Here is a 26,566-nt window from a genome sequence, read left to right on the forward strand (position 1 = left end):
TTTAGTGCAACCCAGACAAGTACAGCCAACTAAAACCAAAGAATGAGAGCATACACAACAGAATAAATATTAGAACAAAAGTAATGCCCTGAATCACTGAAGAGGTCCAGGTTAATTATATAGTTTGTTGCTAAGACAGTAACCATGGTAATAAGTAAGGTCATGAAAAGGTGTGCGGGAGGGTGGCAAACTCTTCTTGGAATGTTTTACCGCCATGAAACATGATATCCATGCATGAAAAAGCTCTGTCAGAAAAGACAGCAAAATCCTTGCAGAGCAAGAAAATGTGAAGCGTATGAATATCCACATCTATAAAGCTTCGCATTCATTCATAATTCAATAACAAATAGTAAAGATTTGGGATGACAATGATGAGAAGAAATGGGACCTGGATAAGTAACCTTCTTTGTAATCTGCTTTCACCGCTTTTTAATGACACAGCCTATCCTTCAGTTATGCATGAAATAGTGAATAGATGATAAAATATTGTAGCCATGCTACGATACTCTTGGGGTGAGATTTTTTACACAACACAAAAGCTCGCGGAGTTTGATAACAAAAATGATTCTGCAAATTCAACAGTTGCACAATAAGGCCCAAATCCACATTTACACATTCACATCAACCAGTTTTCTTTCAAGATCAACAAGTATTTGCCAGAGAGAACAATTGAAACCTTAGGAACAAAGTCAATTATAGTAAAACCAAACGATGGCACGGTGGTAGCACTGCTGCCTCACAGTGCCAGGGACCTGGGTTCAATTGTGGCCTTGGATGACCATCTGTGTGTTCCCCATGTCTGTGGTGGGATTTCTCCGGGTGATCTGGTTGCTTCCCACAGTCTAAAGATATGCAGGTTAGGTAGATTGGCCATGCTAAATTGCCCATGAGTGTCAGGAGGATTAGCAGGATAAATGCATGGGGTTACGGGGATAGGGTCTGTGTGGGATTGTTGTCGGTGCAGGCTCGATGGGCCGACTGGCCTCCTTCTGCACTGACAAGATTCTGTGATTCTATCATGAGTCATGGGAAATGTGTGGGGTCATGGGATAGGGTGGGAGATCGGCCCTGGGTAAGATCAGAGATTTGGTGCAGACTCAATTGGCTGAACGGCCTCTCCTGCACTGTAGGGATTCAATGATTCTATGTGATTCAAAGTAACAAAAAACAAGTCGAAATAATTTGTATCAATTAAATATGTTTATGTCACTAAAGAGCAACTCTTTTCTGTCAATTCCTTATTTGTTTTCTGCAGACACATTTTTAAAACAAACACGAAATAGCACAGTGGCTTAAAATTATCCAGTGTTTGACCAAAAATTCATTTGGCACAGATGGAAAACTATAGCCAGAAATTAGTAGACATTTCCAGTATTGATTATCAGTTAATTACTGTTTTGTGGTCCATCTTTGAAAACAATAATCAAATTGCAGGGTCACTTTTAACATTTAAGAAAAACTTGGACGGGTTCATGGATGAGAGGGGTGTGGAGGGATATGGTCCAAGTGCAGGTCAGTGGGACTAGGCATAAAATGGTTCGGCACAGACAAGAAGGGCCAAAAGGCCTGTTTCTGAGCTGTAATTTTCTATGGTTCTATGGTTCTAAATGTTTAGGGTTGGGCTGCTGCCTTCCTGAAGAAACAACATTGTGAACTAGTGCATTGGCATCTTGGCAAGAAACTCAAACGTGATGTTTCAAACAGTTATTTTAAGAGAAAGGTTTTAGTGCAACAGGGAATGAATGCATTCCCGGAGGTGGCTAGTGAAGTTAAGTCAGGCACAATGTTTAATAAGGAATTAGAAGAAGATTTGAAGAAAAAACATATTGAAAGCTGTGTGGAAAGAATAGTGCTTAGAGTGACGGCAGGAATAAACAGTTAAATGACACTTTTTCTGATGATTCCATCCCTAAAGCTCTCCATCTCTCTCTCTCTCTCATTCTTAAAACCATGATTAAATTTTTAATCACAAATCCTTATTTTTCCACACACGACTGGGTATCAAATTTTGTCTGATAACACTCTCATGAAGTTCCTTGGGGCAATTTGTTGCATACTTGGGTTACCGGTATGAGGGTAGTCGGGTCAGGGGGTGGGTCGTTGGGAGTGTGATGGATCGCTGGGTCGGGGACCAGGGGGTGAATGGTCAGGTTGGGGATCGGCTCCTGGGGATGGGTAGTTGGCGCGAGGGGGAGGGGGTGGGGGATGGGGGTGGTAGGTAGCCGAGTCTAAAGAATGGTGAGTCGGGGAGCTGCTGGGGTCCCAGGAGGTAGGTAGTCCGTTTAGGAGGTAACAATCGTGTCGGGAGCTGCGGTTTAATTTTGGGAGGGTAGGGGACTCAGGATGGGGGAGCAGGGGTGTGGAGGGGCCAGTGGGTCATGTCCAGTTTATGGTTGGTGGGGTGTGGTGATGAGTAGTTGGCAGTGGGGGGTTATGTGTGGTAGTTGGCCTGCACTGTTATTGGCTGAATTACACCAGTGATTAAACGGTGTAACAATACTCGGTTAAGTAACCAGAAAAATATTGCGTAACTAACCCAAGTCTCTTGATACTGAGTTCAGTGTAAGAGACATATTCAGAGACATAGCACAAATCAACCCATCAGAAGTTTAAACACCCTGGGAAATTACAGTGCATATGTACTCATCACCATGGCCCATGGTTGTAGAACAATTCCACAAGCAGATTATGAATAAGTAGACCATCACTTTGGGAGACTTGGCATTACCTCACAACTTGGGGGCGGCACAGTGGTTTGCACTGCTGCCTCACAGCTTCTGGCCTTGGTTGACTGTGTAGAGTCTGCACGTTCTCCCTGTGTCTGTGTGGATTTCTTCCGGGTGCTCCGGTTTCGCCCCCCCCTCCCCCTCCAAAGATGTGCGGATTAGGTGGATTGGCCATGCTAAATTGCCCCTTATTGTCAGGGGAATGGCAGGATAAATAAATATGCGAGGTTACGGGGATAGGGCTTGGGTGGGAGTGTTGTCGGTGCAGGCAACAATCAAAGGGGCCATATTGCAGCTCGTACAATTGAAGCTAGAAGACTTGTTTGCAGAAGTTCCATCAGCCTATGGCAATAAGACAGGTAATCCCCCCCCCCCCCCACAAAACCAAATTAAGGGGCCACAGGAATTGTTTCCCATTGGATGAATCAGGCTCCCGAAAGGATGAATCGGGGGCTTACGGTTTGTAATTCAGAGAAGCTGACTAATGTTCCCACTATCAAATTGTTTCTTAATGTAGCTCATTGAAACACAAAAATAACACTATGTTATTCCAGTATTTATTCCAGTCTGTTCGTTCTCAATATTTTTGGGAGGTTCAAGGTTCAAGCTTCAAGCTCCAAGGACGTGGAGGCTTTAGAGAGAATGCAGAGGAGGTTTACCAGGATGTTGCCCGGTATGGAAGGGCTTAGTTATTAGGAAAGATTGGGTAAACTGGGGTTGTTCTCACTGGAAAGACGGAGGATGAGGGGTGACCTAATAGAGGTGTATAAAATTATGAAAGGCATAGATAGGGTGAACGGTGGGAAGCTTTTTCCCAGGTCGATGGTGACGTTCATGAGGGGTCATAGGTTCAAGGTGAGGGGGGGAGGTTTAACACGGATATCAGAAGGACGTATTTTACACAGAGGGTGGTGGGGGCCTGGAATGCGCTGCCGGGCAAGATGGTGGAGGCGGACACACTGGGAACATTTAAGACTTATCTAGATAGCCACATGAATGGAGTGGGAATGGAGGGATACAAAAGAATGATCTAGTTTGGACCAGGGAGCGGCGTGGGCTTGGAGGGCCGAAGGGCCTGTTCCTGTGCTGTATTGTTTTTTGTTCTTTTAGCTCAGGACAGCATTTAGAGGAGTCAAGCGTGAAAACATCCTGTACCTATACCAACACACTTTTTTCTGGTCTTTGGTTGAATCTTCCAATTGGAAACAAACTCTTAAGATTCTGTCAAGTTGTTAAGAAGGAGAAATGTCATTTTTTTGTGCTGTATGCATTGCTGTTGTGGGCAAAAATTGCATATCATTGTCTTTGAGACAGGTGCAGAATAGCAACATTGCTGCAGGATGGGGTGGGGGAGGTGGCGGGGTGTGCGGGGTGGGCGGATCACGATGAGAGTGAAGTAACACCGTGATTTATGATGTCCCGAAAGGTATTTCTTATGAAATTTTAGAATGAATAAACTTCTGTTACACGACGAGAGTGAGATTTATTGCCTGAGATGCAAAATGGTCAATAGCGCATCTGCTGCTTCTTTTACCTCCCGTTCAATATTCAATTCCATTGACCTAAAGAGCAGCAGATGCGATACCACACTACTCCCCTCCCTGCTCCAGTTGAATTTTACTCTCATGAAGTTAGTAAATTTTATCCCCAGGTCATTGCCTTTCCAGGTATTTGGAGTAAAAGTTTAAAATTCCTTTAAACGACTCACATGAATGACAGAAGTGAAGTGCGGAGTGCTACTTCTCCCTGTGAAACTAAACCTTTGATCTTGAAGCTGCCACAGCTCAGGAAGCTGCAGCTGTAGATTCCCACCTGCCTGCATCCTGACCCCATTTCCCTGGCACTGCCTGGTGCAGTCAGATCTGATATGCTCTCTGTTGCATCTAACCTTGGACTTGACTTCAGACGAGTCTACAGCCAACAGTGCCAACTATTTTGCAGAAGACTGCCAAAAAAATAATGTTAATATTTAAAAAGCAACCTCCATGTGTGGTTGGGAAAAAGCCTGCAGGCAACCACTGCTTTTAATAATAATTTGTCTGCTTTAAGCTAAGATGGCAGAAGCCCCTTTAACATCAGGTTAGATAAGATCAAGTCATGCTGAACAACAAGTCTGATACATTTACACAATTACCCATTAATTTCCATTCAATGGAATTCCATTAACAATATGCACATAATCAACATTTTTCAAGTCAGTCAGGTACACCCTGGTGATAAAAATTGACCTTCCAACCTTTGTTTCTGCAGCCTCCCCACTAATCATTCACCCACTGACATGTAACAAAGGCTTCAGTCTTCCAATAGTTAATAAAAAGGGTGAGAAGAAAGTGAGCCTTCACTTCACCTCAGTCGGGTAGAGTTATATGAGGCCATTAGTCTCAACAGTTGGGTTTTTATTCCAATCCAATAGCTTCATGGTCACTTTGGTTTTTTTTATACTGGTAACAACATTTCATGCACAGGTACTTTAAAAGCTAGATTCAAATTCTCTGGATTATTTTAGTCCATACTTCTAGATAATTAGTCGAGGGATTTAATGACTTTATACAGTAAAGTCCTTAACATCAGATTTTCGTAATATCTTGTGTATGGTAGTAAATGGTAACCAAATGAACGAACAACAGAGGGTGAGTATTATTGACAGGGATGAGAGAGAAGTGAAACTCTTGTTCCTTTCCTGACTTTCCTCAATCATGGTGTGTTTTGAAAAGGAAGAGGTGTGTGTTGCTTAACCCCAGTGGACAGTCTGAATAACCAGCAGCAAGTGTCTTTGTGCACTGAATTTTATGCTCTCTCCTGGTGGGTTTTGACGTGGGGAGGCGGAGGTGGGGGCACAGAAACTGGAACAGGGGGCGCCTACATCAGAAACCTCCTTATGACAGGGAGCACCTCTGGAACTTCCTCCACACCCCCCCATGTCCGTGCCCGGCTTGAACCCCCAATAACCGAACCTAACCACCCCACCCTTGCAACCTCGCCAGCAGTCCCCTATTCCCCTCTTCCCAAGGCCCCTGCTGCACCAGCTCCCTACACTTGGTCCCAGGCATGGCACTGTAGTGCCTCCTCCAACCACTGCAGCGCTATGCCTGGGTGGGTTGGAGAGCGGTCAGCCAATCTGATTGACCAGCAGGTCTCCAAGGCAGAACTTCCTTCCAATTGCGGACAGAAGTTCCACCTGATGCCAATCAATACTCATTTAAGCGTGAAATGACAGTAGGCCATAGAATCCTTACAGTGCAGAAAGAGGCCATCCAGCCCATCAAGTCGACATCAATTCTCTGAAAGAGTATCCCATCCAGGCCCTCCCCTTTCCTCTATTCTCGCATTTATCATGGCTAATCTACCTAATTTACACATCTTTGGAAAGTGGAAGGAAAGCGGAGCACCCAGAGAAAACCCACATAGACGTGGGGAAAACATGTTAACTCCACAGTCACCCAAGCTCAGAATCGAACACGGGTCCCTGATACTGTGAGTCAGCAGTGCAAACCATTGTGCCACCATGTCACCTGTTAGAGTTGCTGCCTCTGAAAAATTCAGGCCCATGCGCTTAAATAGAAAGGATTACTTATTCACACATTCACTCTGAAAAAGTTTATTTATTTGTGTCACAAGTAGGCTTACATTAAAACTGCAATGAAGTTACTGTGCAAATTTAATGTTACATCACTCACTCACCCCCCGCCCCTCTCCACATATGCACACAAGGAAAATACAGTTAAAGAGAATAGTACACTTTTACAAGTTATAAAAAAAGAGTAAAGCTCATTATTCATATGATTGGCTCATCTTGGAAAACACATGATGCGGACCTGGTGAAGAAAAGGCTTTTCACTCCTAAAGCCTGGGGCGGAATTTTCCACATTTAATCAAAGTGTAAGGCTCTAACTGAAAACTGACGTGTAATTCTCCAACTACACTGCTGCGTTTTTAGTCCAGGGCCTGAAATCTCCAATCTCGCCCATAGCTGGGATTCTCCAGTCTCGCTGCAGGAATGGTGCTTTGACCGAGCACCAAATTCCCCATTCTCCATGGCAGTGGTGGAAGGGTGAACAAGTTCGGAGAATCCCGGCTCAGATCTTGAGCCTCTTTTTAAAAAAAATTGCGAGTGGGTGGAGTTTTTGCCATCAGTCTGGTGGGGCGGGGCCTGATTGAGCCAGCAAGGCCGGTCCACAGAGATCAGGGCGCCATCTTTAAAGGGTGCCCCAATTGGCACTTAAGTTCAGCACCCCCACCGCACCTCTCCCCCACCCACAGAGGTATTGTGGGCTCTAATCAACATCCCCCTCCAAAAATCATTGGTGGTTCCTCCCACCCCTCAACAATCATCAGGGACTCTCTCCCCCACCCCCGACCCCACTCCACCACCGTCATTCTGAGTCTATCACAGCTTTTCTTGCCTGCTCCAGCCATCCGTGCAACTTTGGGGAAAATCCTCCCAATGTTTTAAAAGTTATGGATTAGGTATTCCTTTACTGGGCATGACAACACATCAAATAAAATTTGTCTGTCAAGTATCACAAAAATTGAGCAGACACAATTAATACTGTGAATACTCTAAAGACTAGTGTATTCCATGATTACATTGTGCATCATCAGAGATGCTGTCTTTCAGTTTTAAAGTTTTTAAAGTTTATTTATTAGTCACAAGTAAGGCTTACATTAACACTGCAATGAGGTTACTCTGAAATTCCCCTAGTCTCCACACTCCGGCACCTGTTCGGGTCCATTGACCTAACCAGCATGTCTTTCAGACTGTGGGAGGAAACTGGAGCACCCAGAGGAAACTCACGCAGACACGGGGAGAACGTGCAAACTCCACACAGACCGTGACCCAAACCAGGAATTGAACCCGGGTCCCTGGCACTGTGAGACAGCATTGCTAACCACTGTGCCATCGTGTGTGTTTCAGGTGAAACATTAGGTGAGACATCTCTCACCTCAGGTGAGACATAATGTCTCAGGTGAGACATTAAAACTGATGGCCCATTGGTCAGGGTGTTATAAAAGATTGCATAGCACAAGCTGAAATGCAGAGGAGTTCCCCTGTTGTCCTGGCCAGCATTTATCCCTGAACCATAAATCCAAGCCAGATTAACTAGCCATCAATCTCCTTGCTGTCTGTGGGATTTTACTGTTGCTGTTGAAGCAAGTTTTTTATTTATAGTCATAAGTTTGCACCATAACTAATAATCCACCTGTTTATTGCCGTGTTAAATCCATCAAGCAAGATGCATTGATTAAGCTTTTATCTTTGGCGTTGTGAAGTGTTATGTTCTCTAGAGAGATTGATAACTTTTAAAGAGGAATTCGAACTTCCAGTAATTAAGAAGGCAAATGGAATTTTGGCCTTTATTGCAAGAGGAATGAGCGTAAAAGTAGGGAAGTTCAAACTATAAAATTAACTGTTCAAGGCCTTAGGGATACCACTTCTGAGATACCATGAACAATTTTGGTCTCCTTACTTAAGCAGGGATATAATCGCATTGGAAGCAATTCAGTGGAGGGTCACTCAGCTGATTCCTGGGATAACTGCTTGTGTTCTGAGGAAAGGTTGAGCAGGTGAGGCCTATATTCATTGGAGTTTCGAAGAATGAGAGATAATCTTGTTGAAACACTTATTCTAAGGGGACTGACATGTTGGATGCTGAAAAGATGTTTCCCTTTGTGAGGGAAGTTGAGAATTAAGGGGCACAGTCTAAAAGTAAGGGATCACCCATTTAAGATGGGGATCAGGAGGTATTTTATTTCTCTCAGAAGGTCTTTAGACCTTGGACTGTTATTCCCTAGGGAGCAGTGGAAGCTGGGTCATTGAATATATTCAAGGCTCAATTAGACAGATTTTTGATAAGAAGTCAAGTGTTATGGGGATGCAGGCAGGCAAGTGGAGTTAAGACTATAGCCAGATCAGCCATGATCTAACTGAATGGCACAGTGGGATTGAGGGGCTGAATGGTCGACTCCAGCTCCTATTTCTTATGACCTTCTGGTCTTAGCTAAAAGAAGGAAATGGAACAGGATTTCATGTTTTCAAGCTTTTACTGTGACAAGTGCAGAAAGGGTATGATTATCTAAACATTTTCTTTTCGTAAGTGACTGATTCTTTAAATTACCAAACACAACCTGTTCCTTCAACAGCCAAAACACCCAATTCTGTTACGTTGCTTGGTTTCTTAAACAAACATTCAATTCTCATGGAATTAATCCAAAGCAATTTTGTCCCATTTCTTTCCCAATATTATCTTCCACTATGAGAGTTTCCCTGGAGATTCTCCCTTTCGTTCCAGCTAGATGAACCATCCAGCCTTGCTTTAATTCTTTACAAACTCAGTCTACAATAGATCACATGCACTCATCTGCATTCCACTTGGTGAATGATAGGTTGAGCATTTCCTATGCTTAAGATACAGGTCTGGTAAACATCTATCTCTTTTGCTTTCCTCTTCTCAGCCGGCTGCAGACCACACAATACCAAAACTACAAATCCCTTCTTGATTTTTAGGGAAGGCTGCAACCTGATCTTAAAATGGCCTCCTCTACCCTCCTCTCCATGGCAATGGGTCACACATTAGCTTGGTGGTGGTGGTGTGGTGCTGTTGTGGTAAAATGCACTTTTTCTATGCATGTTGTGGTCTGGAGTTATGAATAGCAATGCTCCAACATTCTTTTCATCACTTGGCTGACCAGGAATTGCTCCTGCTCTTATCACCTGCTCTTGGCATGTGTTGGAATGATTTGCAGGTTTGTACTCAGCCTGTGTGATTGCATTGTGAATGCACCTTCCTTGATCATTAAATCTTGGGCTGAGATTTGAATACAGAGTTTCTGGCTCAAAAGCAGGGATGCTACCCACAACACCTCCCCCATTAACTCTGCATCCAAGTAAAAACGCTATCTCTAATCACAACTGCCTTTCATCTTAGAAACAAAGGGCCAGGTTCCAGCACAACCATAACCTAATATGAATAACAGCTTTCTGAGTCTTAGAGAATCTACTCAGTACGGATTTAGGAACTGCGGACATTGTCCTCAATTGTAAATATCTGGCACTTCCCTCTCAGCGCAACAATCCAAATTTTCTTCTGATCTTTAACAGTTAAACTTCCAGACTTACAGTCAGGCAGACTCCAGCATAGGTACATGATTCTTTTCATTTAGCCCAAATTTAAAGGTTCAGTCCTGAACTATAAACAAAACTTACAGTCCTGAAATATAATAATCTCATAAACCACACAAGTGTAACAGAAGTGCAATTTATATTCTTAATAAAATGAACTTTTCTGAGAAAGCTAAAATTAATCAGAATACTGTCATATTGTTTTTGGAACATCCACCCAGGGTAGCAGAAAGAGACAAGTCATAAATCTGTCAGAGTAATGTGGGATGAGTTTCAGTAATTTCAGCTAGGTTTGTGGGTAAAGATCCAATGATAAAACAGCCAAGAAACAGGTACAAATGAACACTAAACTTGCAAAGTCACTCTTAAAGTTTTTAATGCAGTTATTAGAGTTTGAAAAGGTTTACTTTGGGCAGTCTGAGGTGTTTTTTTCAAAGATTGGAGGTATCATTCTTCAGAAAGAATAAAGAGACTTTGTTTTGTATATAGAATCATAGAATCCCTACAGTGCAGAAGGAGGCCTTTTGGCCCATCGAGCCTGCACCAACCACAATCCCACCCAGGCCCTATCCCCATAACCCCACTTGTTTGCCCTGCTAGTCCCCCTGAAACCATGGGGCAATTTGCCATGGCCAATCCAAAGATGTGCGGGTTAGGTTGATTGGCCATGCTAAATTGACCCTACTGTCAGAGGGATAAACAGGGTATATGTGTGGGATTACGGGAATAGGGCCTGGGTGGGATTGTGGTTGGTACAGACTGGATGGGCTGAATGGCCTTCTTCTGTACTGTCGGGATTCTATGATTCAATCAACCTAACCCGCACATCTTTGGACAGTGGGAGGAAACCTTAGCACCCGGAGGAAACTCACGCAGACACGGGTAGAATATGCAAATTCCATACAGAAAGTGACCCGAGGTTGGAGTTGAACCCAGGTCCCTGGTGCTGTGAGGCAGCAGTGCTAACCACTGTGCCACCATGCCGCCCTGTTACAACTTTGCTTGGATATGTCAAACAGTGACAGTACATGTGAAAAATGGTTAACGTTCTATTACTGTCAACCCTCAACTTGACAAATATAAAAGTTAGTAAAAATAAATAAAGCAGTTAAAAAATACATCTCCAATTGTCAGCAAGCCCTTCTTCAAATCTTAATGCAATGCAAAGATGATTGAAGGATTTTTTGTTGCAGGCAGTTGGGTACTGATTATAACTATCCTCAATGTGGTGCATTGAGCTTGAAAACCCTGTTGGTAAAGATTTCTGTGAACAGGCCTCCTTCTATTCTCCTTCTGCTTCATCCTGCTGCTGTTCCTGCCTCATTCCCCCCTCTTGACACGGTATTTCCCCACAAGGAGCACCATAAAGACAGAAGTGTAATGTCAGAAGCTCCTTAATAGTTCAGAATTTTCAACAACGTGCATTCACATGGCACCTTTAACTTAGTGAAATGTCCCAAGGCACTTTCACAGAAGTGTCAGCTAACCAAAACTGTATAAGGTGATCTTAGAATAGGTGACAAAAGTTTTTGTTTAAAGAGCTGGGTTTTCAGGGGGCATTATAAAGGGATGGTGTGGAGATGCCGGCGTTGGACTGGGGTGGGCACAGTAAGAAGTCTCACAACGCCAAGTTAAAGTCCAACAGGTTTATTTGGAATCACAAGCTTTTGGAGCGCTGTTCCTTTATCAGCTGAGTAGAAAGGTGGATTCACAAACACGGCATATATAGGCAGAGCCACAATTGCAAGATAATGGTTGGAATGTAAGTCCTTACAGGAATCACGTCTTTACAGGTACAGACAGTGTGAGTGGAGAGAGGGATAATCACAGGTTAAAGAGGTGTGAATTGTCTCAAGCCAGGACAATTAGTAGGATTTTGCAAGCCCAGTCCTAATGGTGGGGGTTACAAGTAGTGTGACATGAACCCATGATCCTGGTTGAGACCGTCCTCATGCGCGCGGAAATTGGCGATCAGTTTCTGCTCAGCGATTCTGCGTTGTCGTGTATCTTGAACGCCGCCCTGAAGAATACTTACCCAAGTAAGGTTCGGGTAAGCATCTTACGCTTTTCTTTCTTACATTTCATTTGAGAAATTAAGAACGGAATAACAGACTTTTTTTAACTACCAAAGATGATTTTAAGGACGTTTAAGCAGTTTGTAAGACCAGGACAATATGTAATTGAAAGAAATGTCAGTGAAGACATATATATGGGGCCAATGAGGTATCTAATAAGGAGTATTGGTGTAATTATGAACGAAGGTTACACATTTGGCTAAAAGTCAATAAAGTAGGAGATGAGAATAAAGTAAAAACAAATTACTGCAGATGCTGGAATCTGAAACTAAAAGAGAAAACACTGGAAAATCTCAGCACATCTGGCAGCATCTGTAAGGAGAGAAAAGAGCTGACGTTTTGAATCCAGATGATCCTTTGTCAAAGCTGGAGATAAACTGAGAATAAAGTAAATGATTTCCTCACCATGACGGGACCAGATGCTTCGAAGTGACGACCCCAATATTAGGAAATATTCTGAAATTGATACGAATCTGGATTTGTTTGGGACGACTAAGAATGAGATTGCATTGAGAGTTATGTTCTGTCAAACGAAGCAGTTGACAAGTAAGACCGTTGGAAGATTACAGTCTCGAATTAGAGAAGGTCTCTCGTCACTGTGGGTATGGCACAAACTTAGAAATCAACCTTAGAGACGCATTGGTAAGATACAATTTCTGAATATTTCATAGTATTGGTGTCATCACTTCAAAGCATCTAAAGAACAATAACATCCAGGCCAAGCATTTGAGTAAAGGCAATAAGCTGACATGAAAGGAGCCTTGTGAAGAGGCCTTAGCCATGGAAAGGGCAGTGATAATTGCAATTTGTAAGGCAATGATTTTCCTGAGCCATGGGATTTCAACTAAAGTAGTCATGATGTCGAGATGCCGGCGTTGGACTGGGATAGGCACAGTAAGAAGTCTCACAACACCAGGTTAAAGTCCAACAGGTTTATTTGGTAGCAAATACCATAAGCTTTCGGAGTGTGCTGCTCCTTCGTCAGATGGAGTGGTCTCCATCTGACGAAGGAGCAGCACGCTCCGAAAGCTTATGGTATTTGCTACCAAATAAACCTGTTGGACTTTAACCTGGTGTTGTGAGACTTCTTACTATTTCAACTAAACCCAGACCACAGCAAGCAAGTTCACAGTCTCAGAGTAAGAAGTTTGGATGCTATTGTTACCAGAGTAGCCACCAATAATTCAAATAGAAATGGAAGGAGAAACCCAGAGAGAAAGAAGCCAGATAGAGTCACAGAGGTTTCCAGCATGGAAACAGGCCCAACTTGTCTATGCCGCCCTTTTTTTTTAAACCCCTAAGCTAATCCCAATTGCCCGCATTTGGCCCATATCCCTCTATACCCATCATACCCATGTAACTATCTAAATGCTTTTTAAAAGACAAAATTGTACCCACTTCTACCACTACCTCTGGCAGCTTGTTCCAGACACTCACCACCCTCTGTGTGAAAAAATTGCCCCTCTGCACACTTTTGTATTTCTCCCCTCTCACCTTAAAACTACGCCCTCTAGTTTTAGACTCCCTTACCTTTGGGAAAAATATTGACTATCTAGCTGATCTGTGCCCCTCATTATTTTATAGAACTCTATAAGGTCAACCCTCAGCCTCCTACGTTCCAGAGAAAAAAGTCCCATTCTATCCAGCCTCTCCTTATAACTCAAACCATCAAGTCCCGGTAGCATCCTAGTAAATCTTTTCTGCACTCTTTCTAGTTTAATAATATCCTTTCTATAATAGGGTGACCAGAACTGCACACAGTATTCCAAGTGTGGCCTTACCAATGTCTTGTACAACTTCAACAAGACATTCCAACTCCTGTATTCAATGTTCTGATCAATGAAACCAAGCATGCCGAATGCCTTCTTCACCACTCTGACCACCTGTGACTCCACTTTCAAGGAGCTATGAACCTGTACCCCTAGATCTCTTTGTTCCGTAACTCTCCCCAACGCCCTACCATTAACTGGTTCAATCTACCAAAATGCATCACCTCGCATTTGTCTAAATTAAACTCTATCTGCCATTCATCAGCCCACTGGCCCAATTGATCAAGATCCCGTTGCAATTGGAGATAACTTTCTTCACTGTCCACTATGCCACCAATCTTAGTGTCATCTGCAAACTTACTAACCGTGCCCCCTATATTCTCATCCAAATCATTAATATAAATGACAAATAACAGTGGATGCAGCACTGATCCCTGAGGCACACCGCTGGTCACAGGCCTCCAGTTTGAAAAACAACTCTCTCCAACCACCCTCTGGCTTCTGTCAAGAACAGTAAGGAGTCTAACAACACCAGGTTAAAGTCCAACAGGTTTATTTGGTAGCAAATGCCATTAGCTTTCGGAGCGCTGCTCCTTCGTCAGATGGAGTGGAAATCCGCTCTCAAACAGGGCACAGAGACACAAAATCAAGTTACAGAATACTGATTAGAATGCGAATCTCTACAGCCAACCAGGTCTTAAAGATACAGACAATGTGAGTGGAAGGAGCATTAAGCACAGGTTAAAGAGATGTGTATTGTCTCCAATCAGGACAGCCAGTGAGATTCTGCAAGTCCAGCAGGCAAGCTGTGGGGGTTACTGATAGTGTGACATTAACCCAACATCCCGGTTTAGGCCGTCCTCATGTGTGCCGAACTTGGCTATCAGTTTCTGCTCAGCGACTCTGCGTTGTCGTGTGTCGTGAAGGCCTCCTTGGAGAACGCTTACCCGAAGATCAGAGGCTGAATGCCCGTGACCGCTGAAGTGCTCCCCCACAGGAAGAGAACAGTCTTGCCAGGTGATTGTCGAGCGGTGTTCCTTTATCTGTTATCGTAGCGTCTGCATGGTTTCCCTAATGTACCATGCCTCGGGACATCCTTTCCTGCAGCGTATCGGGTAGACAACGTTGGCCGAGTTGCAAGAGTAGGTACCGTGTACCTGGTAGATGGTGTTCTCACGTGAGATGATGGCATCCATGTCGATGATCTGGCACATCTTGTAGAGGTTGCTGTGGCAGGGTTGTGTGGTGTCGTTGTCATTGTTCTCCTGTAGGCTGGGTAGTTTGCTGCGGACATTGGTCTGTTTGAAGTTGTGCGGTTGTTTGAAGGCAAGAAATGGGGGTGTGGGGATGGCCTTGGCGAGATGTTCATCTTCATCAATGACATGTTGAAGGCTCCGGAGGAGATGCCGTAGCTTCTCCGCTCCGGGGAAGTACTGGACTACGAAGGGTACTCTGTCCACCGTGTCCCGTGTTTGTCTTCTGAGGAGGTCGGTGCGGTTTTTTGCTGTGACGCGTCGGAACTGTCGATCGATGAGTCGAGCGCCATATCCTGTTCTTATGAGGGAATCTTTCAGCATCTGGAGATGTCTGTTGCAATCCTCCTCATCTGAGCAGATCCTGTGTATACGGAGGGCTTGTCCGTAGGGGATGGCTTCTTTAATGTGTTTAGGGTGGAAGCTGGAGAAGTGGAGCATCATGAGGTTATCCGTGGGCCACGTTAAAGAAGCCATCCCCTACGGACAAGCCCTCCGAATACACAGGATCTGCTCAGATGAAGAGGATCGCAACAGACACCTCCAGACGATGAAAGATGCCCTCATAAGAACAGGATATGGCGCTCGACTCATCGATCAACAGTTCCGACGCGCCACAGCGAAAAACCGCACCGACCTCCTCAGAAGACAAACACGGGACACGGTGGACAGAGTACCCTTCATCGTCCAGTACTTCCCCGGAGCGGAGAAGCTACGGCATCTCCTCCGGAGCCTTCAACATGTCATTGATGAAGACGAACATCTCGCCAAGGCCATCCCCACACCCCCACTTCTTGCCTTCAAACAACCGCGCAACTTCAAACAGACCATTGTCCGCAGCAAACTACCCAGCCTTCAGGAGAACAGTGACCACGACACCACACAACCCTGCCACAGCAACCTCTGCAAGACGTGCCGGATCATCGACACGGATGCCATCATCTCACGTGAGAACATCATCTGCTAGGTACACGGTACCTACTCTTGCAACTCGGCCAACGTTGTCTACCTGATACGCTGCAGGAAAGGATGTCCCGAGGCATGGTACATTAGGGAAACCATGCAGATGCTACGACAACGGATGAATGAACACCGCTCGACAATCACCTGGCAAGACTGTTCTCTTCCTGTGGGGGAGCACTTCAGCGGTCACGGGCATTCAGCCTCTGATCTTTGGGTAAGCGTTCTCCAAGGCGGCCTTCACGACACACGACAGCGCAGAGTTGCTGAGCATCCTTGGGTGGATGGAGCTATTACAAGGGGGCATAACTATAGGGTTCGTGGTGGGGGATATAGGAAGGATATCAGAGGTAGGTTCTTTACGCAAAGAGTGGTTGGGATGTGGAATGGACTGCCTGCAGTGATAGTGGAGTCAGACACTTTAGGAACATTTAAGCGGTTATTGGATAGGCACATGGAGCACACCAGGATGATAGGGAGTGGGATAGCTTGATCTTGGTTTCAGATAAAGCTCGGCACAACATCGTGGGCCGAAGGGCCTGTTCTGTGCTGTACTGTTCTATGTTCTAGAAACTGATAGCCAAGGTCCGCACACATGAGGACGGCCTAAACCGGGATGTTGGGTTTATGTCACACTATCAGTAACCCCCACAGCTTGCCTGCTGGACTTGCAGAATCTCACTGGCTGTCCTGTCTGGAGACAATACACATCTCTTTAACCTGTGCTTAGTGCTCCCTCCACTCACATTGTCTGTATCTTTAAGACCTGGTTGGCTGTAGAGATTCGCATTCTAATCAGTATTCTGTAACTTGATTTTGTGTCTCTGTGCCCTGTTTGAGAGCGGATTTCCACTCCATCTGACGAAGGAGCAGCGCTCCGAAAGTTAGTGGCGTTTGCTACCAAATAAACCTGTTGGACTTTAACCTGGTGTTGTTAGACTCCTTACTGTGTTTACCCCAGTCCAATGCCGGCATTTCCACATTCTGTCAAGAAGCCAATTTTGTATCCATTTAGATACCTCACCCTGGATCCCGTGAGACTTAACCTTATGCAACAACCTACCATGTAGTACCTTGTCAAAGGCCTTGCTAAAGTCCATGTAGACAACATCAACTGCACTGCCCTCATCTACCTTCTTGGTTACCTCTTCGAAAAACTCAATCAAATTTGTGAGACAAGATTTTCCACTCACAAAACCATGCTGACTGTCCCTAATCAGTACTTGCGTCTCTAAATGCCTGTAGATCCTGTCTCTCAAAATACCTTCCAACATTTTACCCACCACAGATGTGAGGCTCATTGGCCTGTAGTTCCCAGGCTTTTCCCTGCAGCCCTTTTTAAACAAAGGCAAACCATTTGCCACTCTCCAATCTTCAGGCACCTCACCCGTGACTATCGATGATTCAAATATCTCGGCTAGGAGACCCACAATTTCCTCCCTCGCCTCCCACAATGTCCTGGGATACACTTCATCAGGTCCCGGGGATTTATCTACCTTAATGCGCTTTAGGACTTCCAGCACCTCCTTCTCTGTAATGTGTACACTCCTCAAGACATCATTATTTATTTCCCCAAGTTCCCTAACATTCATGCTTTTCTCAACAGTAAATACTGATGAGAAATATTCATTATTCTGATGGGTTGATTGAAAGAATATAGGGAGGAAAAAAAAATACGTTGTTCTTTTCAATACTTCTTGGCTTCAGAAAGGTTGAGGAGGGATAGTTTATCTTTGACATGATCACATAGGATGTCATTTGTGATAAGGACTCAGATAAGAACTAGTTCCATAGTGTGGCAGAGGTGGAAACCTGATTGGAGAGAATTGATAGGCAACAGCACAATCAAGGACTTGGAGAGGAAAGAGAGGGTGGAGATGGGGTGGTGATTTGCAAGGTTGGTGAGGTCAAGGGTTATTTCTTTGAGGAGAGGAGTGAATAAGGAAGATTAAAAGGAATGAGGGACGACAGCTGAAGGGATAGAATCGTCAGCAATACTGGCTAACACGGGAACCAGAAGGAGAAATTGAGTGGGAATAGGGTCAAAATTACTGTCGGCTATTTGCAGGATCAGCATTATTCATTGACTGGGAAACCATTATGCTTACTGAATCTTAAAGAACAACTTTTTTGTGGACATTGCAAGCATTTGTTGTCCATCCCTAATTGCCCTTGAACTGAGTGGCTTGCTCAGCCATTTCAGAGGGTAGTTGAGTGTCAATCACATTGGTGTGGGTTTGCAGTCACATGTAGGCCAGACCAGGTAAAAAAAGTTGGCAGATTTCCTTCCCTAAAAGGGGATTGGTGATCATCTTCCCCTTAAAGGCCACAGATATCAGCATCTCCAGATCTCTCCATCTCCTTGTTTCAATATCGCCATTCAAACATTAAATAAAGCCACTGAGAAAACAAATGACAGACTTGACTCCCAGCTGCCAAACTCAACTGGTCTTCTGCTCCTTTAGAAAAAGTTCTGTTTGTCCCAAGTGTCCGTCCAAATTCCGCTCTCTGTATATTGTAGACTGCGGAGGACATCCGAGTCAGTAATTAAAATGCATGCTTTTGTACAGGTCTTTACTTAATAATAATTTCTGATTAAATACATCAAAGTTTTTCAAACTCGATGAAAACTATTCTTATTCCTACTTCTGAAATTTGTATTTGCTGCTGAAGCAAGAACAATGTTATTATAGTAGAACACCTTCTTAATTCAGCGAGACAATTAAATTGTTATTGGGTAATCTTTTGCAGATAAATACTGGAATTTGGTTTCAGAATCTGACAATCTCGGGAATCTCCTGAAAACCCCTGATCCATCCCCCCTGGCCTACTAATTACAATCCACATCACTACTAATTACAATACATGGCGTGCTGGTGATATACTGTGAAATTACACTGGTCATATTAAAAAACGGTTTGGGCATGTGTTCTTCAAGGAATTCTTTGTCAACCACTCTCAATGTCTCCCAGGCTCGAAAAGAAGCAGACACTCCAGGAAGCATGGAAAATGTGCAAGTCTGCAGGTGAGAGTGAAACAACATGGTCCCAAGGCCCCCCATCCCAGCTTACTGCTTGCAAATGTCCAATCTCTGAAAAACAAGCTAGACGCATTTGGAGCCAGACTCACTTTCCAAAGAGAACTGAGGGACTGCTGTGTACTCTGTTTCACGGAGACGTGGCTCACTCCTGCTTCACCGGAAGAGGGCTTCTCAATCTATCAAATGGACCGTACAGTGGCCTCAGGCAAGGCTAGGGGAGATGGGGCCTGCTTCCGAATCAATACCTCGTGGTGCCTAGACGTAGCAACACTGGCCACTTTCTGCTCAGTAAGAGTTTTAACAACACCAGGTTAAAGTCCAACAGCTTTATTTGGTAGCAAATGTCATTAGCTTTCGGAGCACTGCTCCTTCATCAGATGGAGTGGATGGATATCTGCTCTCAAAAACCACTCCATCTGATGAAGGAGCAGCGCTCCGAAAGCTAATGGCATTTGCTACCAAATAAACCTGTTGGACTTTAACTTGGTGTTGTTAAAACTCTTACTGTGTTTACCCCAGTCCAACGCCGGCATCTCGACATCATAACTTTTTGCTCCCCAGACCTAGAATACCTGATGCTAAAATGTCACCCATACTACCTTCTGCGAGAGTTCACCTCCGTTATCCTGATGGCAGTTTACATCCCACCCCATGGGGACATGAAGATCGTGCTGGACGAAACATACACCACTATGGATAGCCTTGAGACAAAACACCCCGAGGCCTTGTTCATTGTGGCCGGGGACTTCAATCAGGCCAAGCTCAAGAGCGTACTACCAAGTTACCACCAATACGTCTCCTGTTCCATCAGAGGCCCAAACATCTTAGACCACTGCTATACAAATATCAAACATGTCTCCTGCTCTATCGCCCACCCATTTTGGGATATCAGACCACAAGACTGTGCTCCTGCTCCTGGCTTACAAGCAAAAACTGAAGCGGGAGAATCCATCAAAGAAAGTCGTGCAATGTTGGTCTGAGGAATCGGATGATCTCCTACGGGGCTACTTGGAGCCACTGGTCTGGTCAATATTTAAAAACTCTGCAACCAGCCTGAACGAGTACACCAATACAGTAACTGACTTCATTAGTAAGTGTGTAGAAGACTGTGTGCCAAAGAAGCAAATCCGTGTGTTCCCCAGCCGGAAACCATGGATGAACAGGGATATCCACTGCTTGCTGAAGTCCAGGTCTGAGGCGTTCAAGTCAGGCGACACTGACATGTACAAGAAAACCAGATACGATCTAAGGAGATCCATCGAAGATACCAAAAGACAATACCGGACCAAGCTAGATCCCAGGCTAGCCACACCGACCCCCGCCGATTATGGCAAGGTCTGCAAGACATAACAGGCTACAAGATGAAGGCATGTAAAATTGCCAGCTCCAACACACCCCTCCCTGATGAGCTCAATGCATTCTACACCCATTTTGAGCAAGAGGTCAGCAAGAGCATGCCCTCTATCCTGGAAGCCCTGGATGAACCTGTATCTGGGGTCACCATTGCAGATGTCAAAGCAGTTTTCTCAAAAGTCAACTCACGGAAAGCGACTGGCCTGGATGGGGTACCTGGATGAGCACTCAGATCCTGCTGATCAGCTGGCGGGGGTATTCGCAGACATCTTTAACCTCCCTTTACAACAATCTGAGGACGCAGTGGCACAGTGGTTAGAGGACACAGTGGCACAGTGGTTAGCACTGCTGCTTCACAGTCATGATGTGGAGATGCCGGCGTTGGACTGGGGTAAACACAGTAAGAAGTTTAACAACACCAGGTTAAAGTCCAACAGGTTTATTTGGTAGCAAAAGCCACACAAGCTTTCGAGGCTCTGAGCCCCTTCTTCAGGTGAGTGGGAATTCTGTTCACAAACAGAACTTATAAGACACAGACTCAATTTACATGAATAATGGTTGGAATGCGAATACTTACAACTAATCCAGTCTTTAAGAAACAAAACAATGGGAGTGGAGAGAGCATCAAGACAGGTTAAAAAGATGTGTATTGTCTCCAGACAAGACAGCCAGTGAAACTCTGCAGGTCCACGCAACTGTGGGAGTTACAAATAGTGTGACATAAATTCTGATTCTAGGATCGCATGATAAAGACTCAGGAGGAAAAAAGCAGAAATATTTATGTGAAATAGTGTGACATAAACCCAATATCCCGGTTGAGGCCGTCCTTGTGTGTGCGGAACCTGGCTATCAGTTTCTGCTCCGCGACTCTGCGCTGTCGTGTGTCGCGAAGGCCGCCTTGGAGAACGCTTACCCGAATATCAGAGGCCGAATGCCCGTGACCGCTGAAGTGCTCCCCAACAGGAAGAGAACAGTCTTGCCTGGTGATTGTCGAGCGGTGTTCATTCATCCTGCTGCGACAACGGATGAATGAACACCGCTCGACAATCACCAGGCAAGACTGTTCTCTTCCTGTTGGGGAGCACTTCAGCGGTCACGGGCATTCGGCCTCTGATATTCGGGTAAGCGTTCTCCAAGGCGGCCTTCGCGACACACGACAGCGCAGAGTCGCGGAGCAGAAACTGATAGCCAGGTTCCGCACACACAAGGACGGCCTCAACCGGGATATTGGGTTTATGTCACACTATTTCACATAAATATTTCTGCTTTTTTCCTCCTGAGTCTTTATCATGCGATCCTAGAATCAGAATTTATGTCACACTATTTGTAACTCCCACAGTTGCGTGGACCTGCAGAGTTTCACTGGCTGTCTTGTCTGGAGACAATACACATCTTTTTAACCTGTCTTGATGCTCTCTCCACTCCCATTGTTTTGTTTCTTAAAGACTGGATTAGTTGTAAGTATTCGCATTCCAACCATTATTCATGTAAATTGAGTCTGTGTCTTATAAGTTCTGTTTGTGAACAGAATTCCCACTCACCTGAAGAAGGGGCTCAGAGCCTCGAAAGCTTGTGTGGCTTTTGCTACCAAATAAACCTGTTGGACTTTAACCTGGTGTTGTTAAACTTCTTACTCTGCTTCACAGTGCCAGGGAACCGGGTTCAATTCCTGCCTCGGTTCACTGTCTGTGTGGAGTTTGTACAGGGGGCTGGGGATGAGGTGGGACAATAAAAAAAACAGGAAAAGCATGTGATTTATTTTAGGAGTTTGCACATTCTCCTCGTGTCTGCGTGGGTTTCCTCCGGGTGCTCCGGTTTCCTCCCACAGTCCAAAGATGTGCGGGTTAGGTTGATTGGCCATGCTAAAATTGCCCCTTAGTGTCCTGAGATGCGTAGGTTAGAGGGATTAGTGGGTAAAATATGTAGGGATGTGGGGGTAGGGCCTGGGTGGGATTGTGGTCAGTGCAGACTCGATGGGCCGAATGGCCTCTTTCTGTACTGTAGGGTTTCTATGATTCTTTGATGATTTCTATCTGTTTCAAGAGGCCAACCACCTTGCTGGTACCTAAGAAAAACCAAGCAGCATGCCTCAATGACTATCGGCCGGTGGCTCTGACATCCATCATTATGAAGTGCTTCGAAAGGCTAGTCATGGCATGAATCAATTCCAGCCTCTCAGACTACTTGGATCCACTACAGTTTGCCTGCCGCCGCAACAGGTCCACAGCAGATGCCATCTCCTTGGCCCTGCACTCAACCCTGGAACACCCTAGATAACAAAGATACATATGTCAGACTCCTATTTATTGACTACAGCTCAGCCTTCAACACCATTATTCCCATGAAGCTCATCTCCAAACTCCGTGGCCTGGGCCTCAGCACCTCCCTCTGCGACTGGATCCTGAACTTCCTAACTCACAGACCACAATCAGTAAGGATAGGCAACAACACCTCCTCCACAATCATCCTCAACACTGGTGCCCCACAAGGCTGCGTTCTCAGCCCTGTACTATAAGAACATAAGAAATAGGAGCAGGAGTAGGCCATCTAGCCCCTCGACTGCCCCGCCATTCAATAAGATCATGGCTGATCTGAAGCGAATCAGTTCCACTTACCCGCCTGCTCCCCATATCCCTTAATCCCCATCGCGATCTGAAATCTATCTACCCGTGATTTAAACATATTCAACGAGGTAGCCTCCACCACTTCATTGGGCAGAGAATTCCAGAGATTCATTATATTCCAGAGATTCACTATACTCCTTATACACCTATGACTGTGTGGCCAAATTCCCCTCCAACTCGATTTTCAAGTTTGCTGATGACATCACTGTAGTGGGACAGATCTCAAACAATGACGAGACAGAGTACAGGAATGAGATAGAGGAACTGGTGCGGCAACAATAATCTCTCCCTCAGTGTCAATAAAATGAAGGCAATAGTAAACGACTTCAGGAAGCATAAAGGAGAACATGCCCCAGTCTACATCAATGGGGACGAAGTAGAAAGGGTCGAGAACTTCAGGTTTTTAGGTATCCAGATCACCAACAACCTGTCCTGGTCCCCCCATGCCGACATTATAGTTACGAAAGCCCACCAACGCCTCTACTTCCTCAGAAGACTAAGGAAATTTGGCACGTCAGCTACGGCTCTCACCAACTTTTACAAATGCACCATAGAAAGCATTCTTTCTGGTTGTATCACAGCTTGGTATGGCTCCTGCTCTCCCCAAGACCGCAAGGAACTACAAAAGGTCGCGAATGTAGCCCAATCCATCACGCAATCCAGCCTCCCGTCCATTGACTCTCTCTATACTTCCCGCTGCCTTGGCAAAGCAGCCAGCATAATTAAGGACCCCATGCACTCCAGACATTCCGTCCTCCACCTTGTTCCATCAGGAAAAAGATACAAAAGTCTGAGGTCACGTACCAACCGATTCAAGAACAGCTTCTTCCCTGCTGCTGTCAGACTTTTGAATGGACTTACCTTGCATTCAGTTGATCTTTCTCTACACCCTAGCTATGACTGTAACACTACGTTCTGTACTCTTTCGTTTCCTTCTCTATGAACGGCATGCTTTGTCTGTACAGTGCAAGAAACAATGCTTTTCACTGTATGTTAATGACAATAATAAATCAAATCAAACCAATGTTCTCAATCGTAAATTGTTGCAATCAAGATTCTTACACCACTCCCTTCTCAGTAACTAGCTCCCAATTGGTAACTGTAGTTAACACAGCTATTATATGTAGCTAACTTATATTTAGATATGCCATGCTTGGTTACCCAACAACAATTTAATTGTCTTGCGAATTAAGAAGGTGTTCTGCTGTAATAACATTGTACTCAATACAATAACCAATGCATAAAACAGAGTGCATTGCTGCACCTTTCATTTGACTCCCTAATATATTGGCTGCCTTTTTAAAAACACTACCAGACTTTCACACAGAAGTCCCCAGGCCCATTCACCACAGCCATTCAAACCTTTTGAGGCTGCACTTTACCCTCTGATATCTGCTGCTCTTACAAAATATAGGGCATTGTTTTATTTGAATTTCAGGGCTTGGAGATTAACCTGTGTGTTAGATCATTGAACCTTTCTGGCTGACAGGTATTCATTTTCTAACAGATCGTATGGTGATCTGCACAGGTATGTGGCATAACAATTCAGAGCTTCTCATTTGTGTTGCCATGCTGGACTGGTGTACATTATTGAGATTGCTTTTAGCAGGGTATGAAATTACAGAGTAGCATCCATTAGGCATCTAGCTACCAAGCGTGGCATGACTAAATATAAGTTAGCTACATACAGTGCCATTATCGTAATCCACCTTGTGTTTGCAGATTTTAATATAACAATTGGAATCCTAGCAGGGCTTAGTAAAACTCTTTAGCTAATCAACCGCCGGACAGAATTATGTTTATAAATGTGTACGTTGTTTCCCAACCAAATAATGTATCCAAGTACATCCAAATTCTTAAATATTCCTTCAATATTATGTGGATGCTTTAATCGCATAAGAGCGGTGCTTCAATAGTCCGACGGCACGGCCCTCATTTCACCCAGCACTTAATTACATCTCTGGCAGATCATCTGTAACGGGCAAACAAGCTCTGCAAACATCAATGCTTTGGCTCAGGGTCTGCTCTGTAATGCGAGAATGAATCTGCAATACCTCTGTTCACCCAGAGGAATACTGCGTTGACAGTGGAACCTTTTTTTTTGGTTAAATATTTAAAGGCAACGAGTGTAAACAGCAGGCTGTCCGTATGTGTTCTGTCAGGGTTCGAACTAAGATATCGGAATTGCTAGCTATTTTTATTCACCCGGCCCGGGGATGCATCAACCAACTATTCAGTATTTGCAATGATCAGTCTACCCTCTACCAGGGGGACGTTTAAAACTTATGATCCATGTTTTGTTTACGGATCTGTTTTAGGCACTGAACAACATTTAGAACTAATTCGAAACGCAATGGTGTACTTCCGTGAGCAAGTATTGGGATTATTTGTTCCCAAACATTGAAAAGTTCATTACTCTCAACAATCCTGAACTACATCTGGCAGCTCAGAGAGGTAGAATAGTTATAGTTAGGTGGTTGTGATATTATAGCAATCAGAGAGGGAATGGGTTTTAAATCCCCAGGGCAAAAATAACGACAATAAAATGAGATTTTATGCCTGATTTCAGTCTGCTTCTGTTAAAAGTAGGTCACCCTGTGAGCAAGGTGTACCATCACCAAAAATACTTCTTTGAAGCTAAAGTTTATTTATTATTAGTGCCACAAGTAGGCTTACACTGCAATGAAGTAGGCTGACATTAACAATGCAATGAAGTTACTGTGCGAAAATCCCCTAGGATGGATACTTTGAAGCCAGAATAGTTTCACTGCGCCTGCAGGTGTCCACACTCACCCAGATACTTGATGCTGAATCCCCGGGGAGGTTTGAGCGACCTCCTGGTCCAAGCCTCCCTCAGCACCTCCAGGTGGGACTCCCTGCCCTGGATCAGCAGGACGTGCTCGTCTATCCAGCCCAGGAAGAAAGCCTCCGAGATGGCGTCTGTCACCCGCTTGTTCCAGAAGTGTTGCATGTTCTCCGCCTTGAAGTCGGCGAAGATCTCGTAGCCGGCGGCGTGGTGGTGCTGGTGCGGGATGTCCCGGGCGCCCGGCACCGGCGCCCTGGCTGCGCCGCTCCGAGCCAGCACCACGGCCAGGGAGTGAGGGGCAATCTGTAAAAACTTCTCCATCCCCTGTGGCATGGCCAAAAGCAGTGAGGAGACTCTCCCGGTCAATGTTCTGGGATCTGAGGAGCTGTCTGCAGCCTCACTGGAATGAATCCCCGCAGCTAGAGAGGCTGCTTTGGCATTTCCTCCTGCACTGATGCTCTCACCTTGCGTTGCCCCTCAACAACAAGCTTCACTGTGCTGAGGAGGAGCTTCTTATGGGATGTGGGGATAGGGCTGTGGAGAGTGGGGGGATTAATCAGACCCCAGAGCCCCAATTTATCCACTTCTCCCTCCGGCCAATGTGGAAAGGAAACGCCAAAAACAAAAAAAAAAATCCGCCCAGCTGCCTTGCTGCCAGGGTGCGACTCTGCCGTTCCCCCCCCCTGCTCCGCTCCGCTCAGCCAGGCTCCCTCACCAGCTGCTCCCCCCGCACAGCGCTCCACTCCAGCGCGCGGCGCACTCAGCAGCCACGCGCGCGCCCGTGCGCCGCGCGCTGCGCGCACTCCCCACACTGCGCTCGCGCGCGCTCCCCCGCGTGGA

General features: G+C 45.1%; 1 protein-coding gene across 2 annotated transcripts in view; it reads right to left on the bottom strand.

Annotated features, from left to right (window-relative positions):
• The window catches only part of LOC144495138 (storkhead-box protein 2-like), a 333,400-nt gene extending 307,140 nt beyond the window's left edge, over positions 1–26,260 (bottom strand). For both annotated transcript variants that reach the window (XM_078215090.1, XM_078215088.1), the window contains exon 1: positions 25,714–26,260. In XM_078215090.1, the coding sequence (XP_078071216.1) occupies positions 25,714–26,059 (346 nt within the window). In that variant the 5' untranslated portion in view covers positions 26,060–26,260. The remainder of the gene's footprint in view (positions 1–25,713) is intronic.
• Between the last annotated feature and the right edge of the window lie 306 nt (positions 26,261–26,566).

Source organism: Mustelus asterias, chromosome 6, assembly GCF_964213995.1.
Source record: "Mustelus asterias chromosome 6, sMusAst1.hap1.1, whole genome shotgun sequence".
In the NCBI taxonomy this organism is placed as follows: domain Eukaryota; kingdom Metazoa; phylum Chordata; class Chondrichthyes; order Carcharhiniformes; family Triakidae; genus Mustelus; species Mustelus asterias.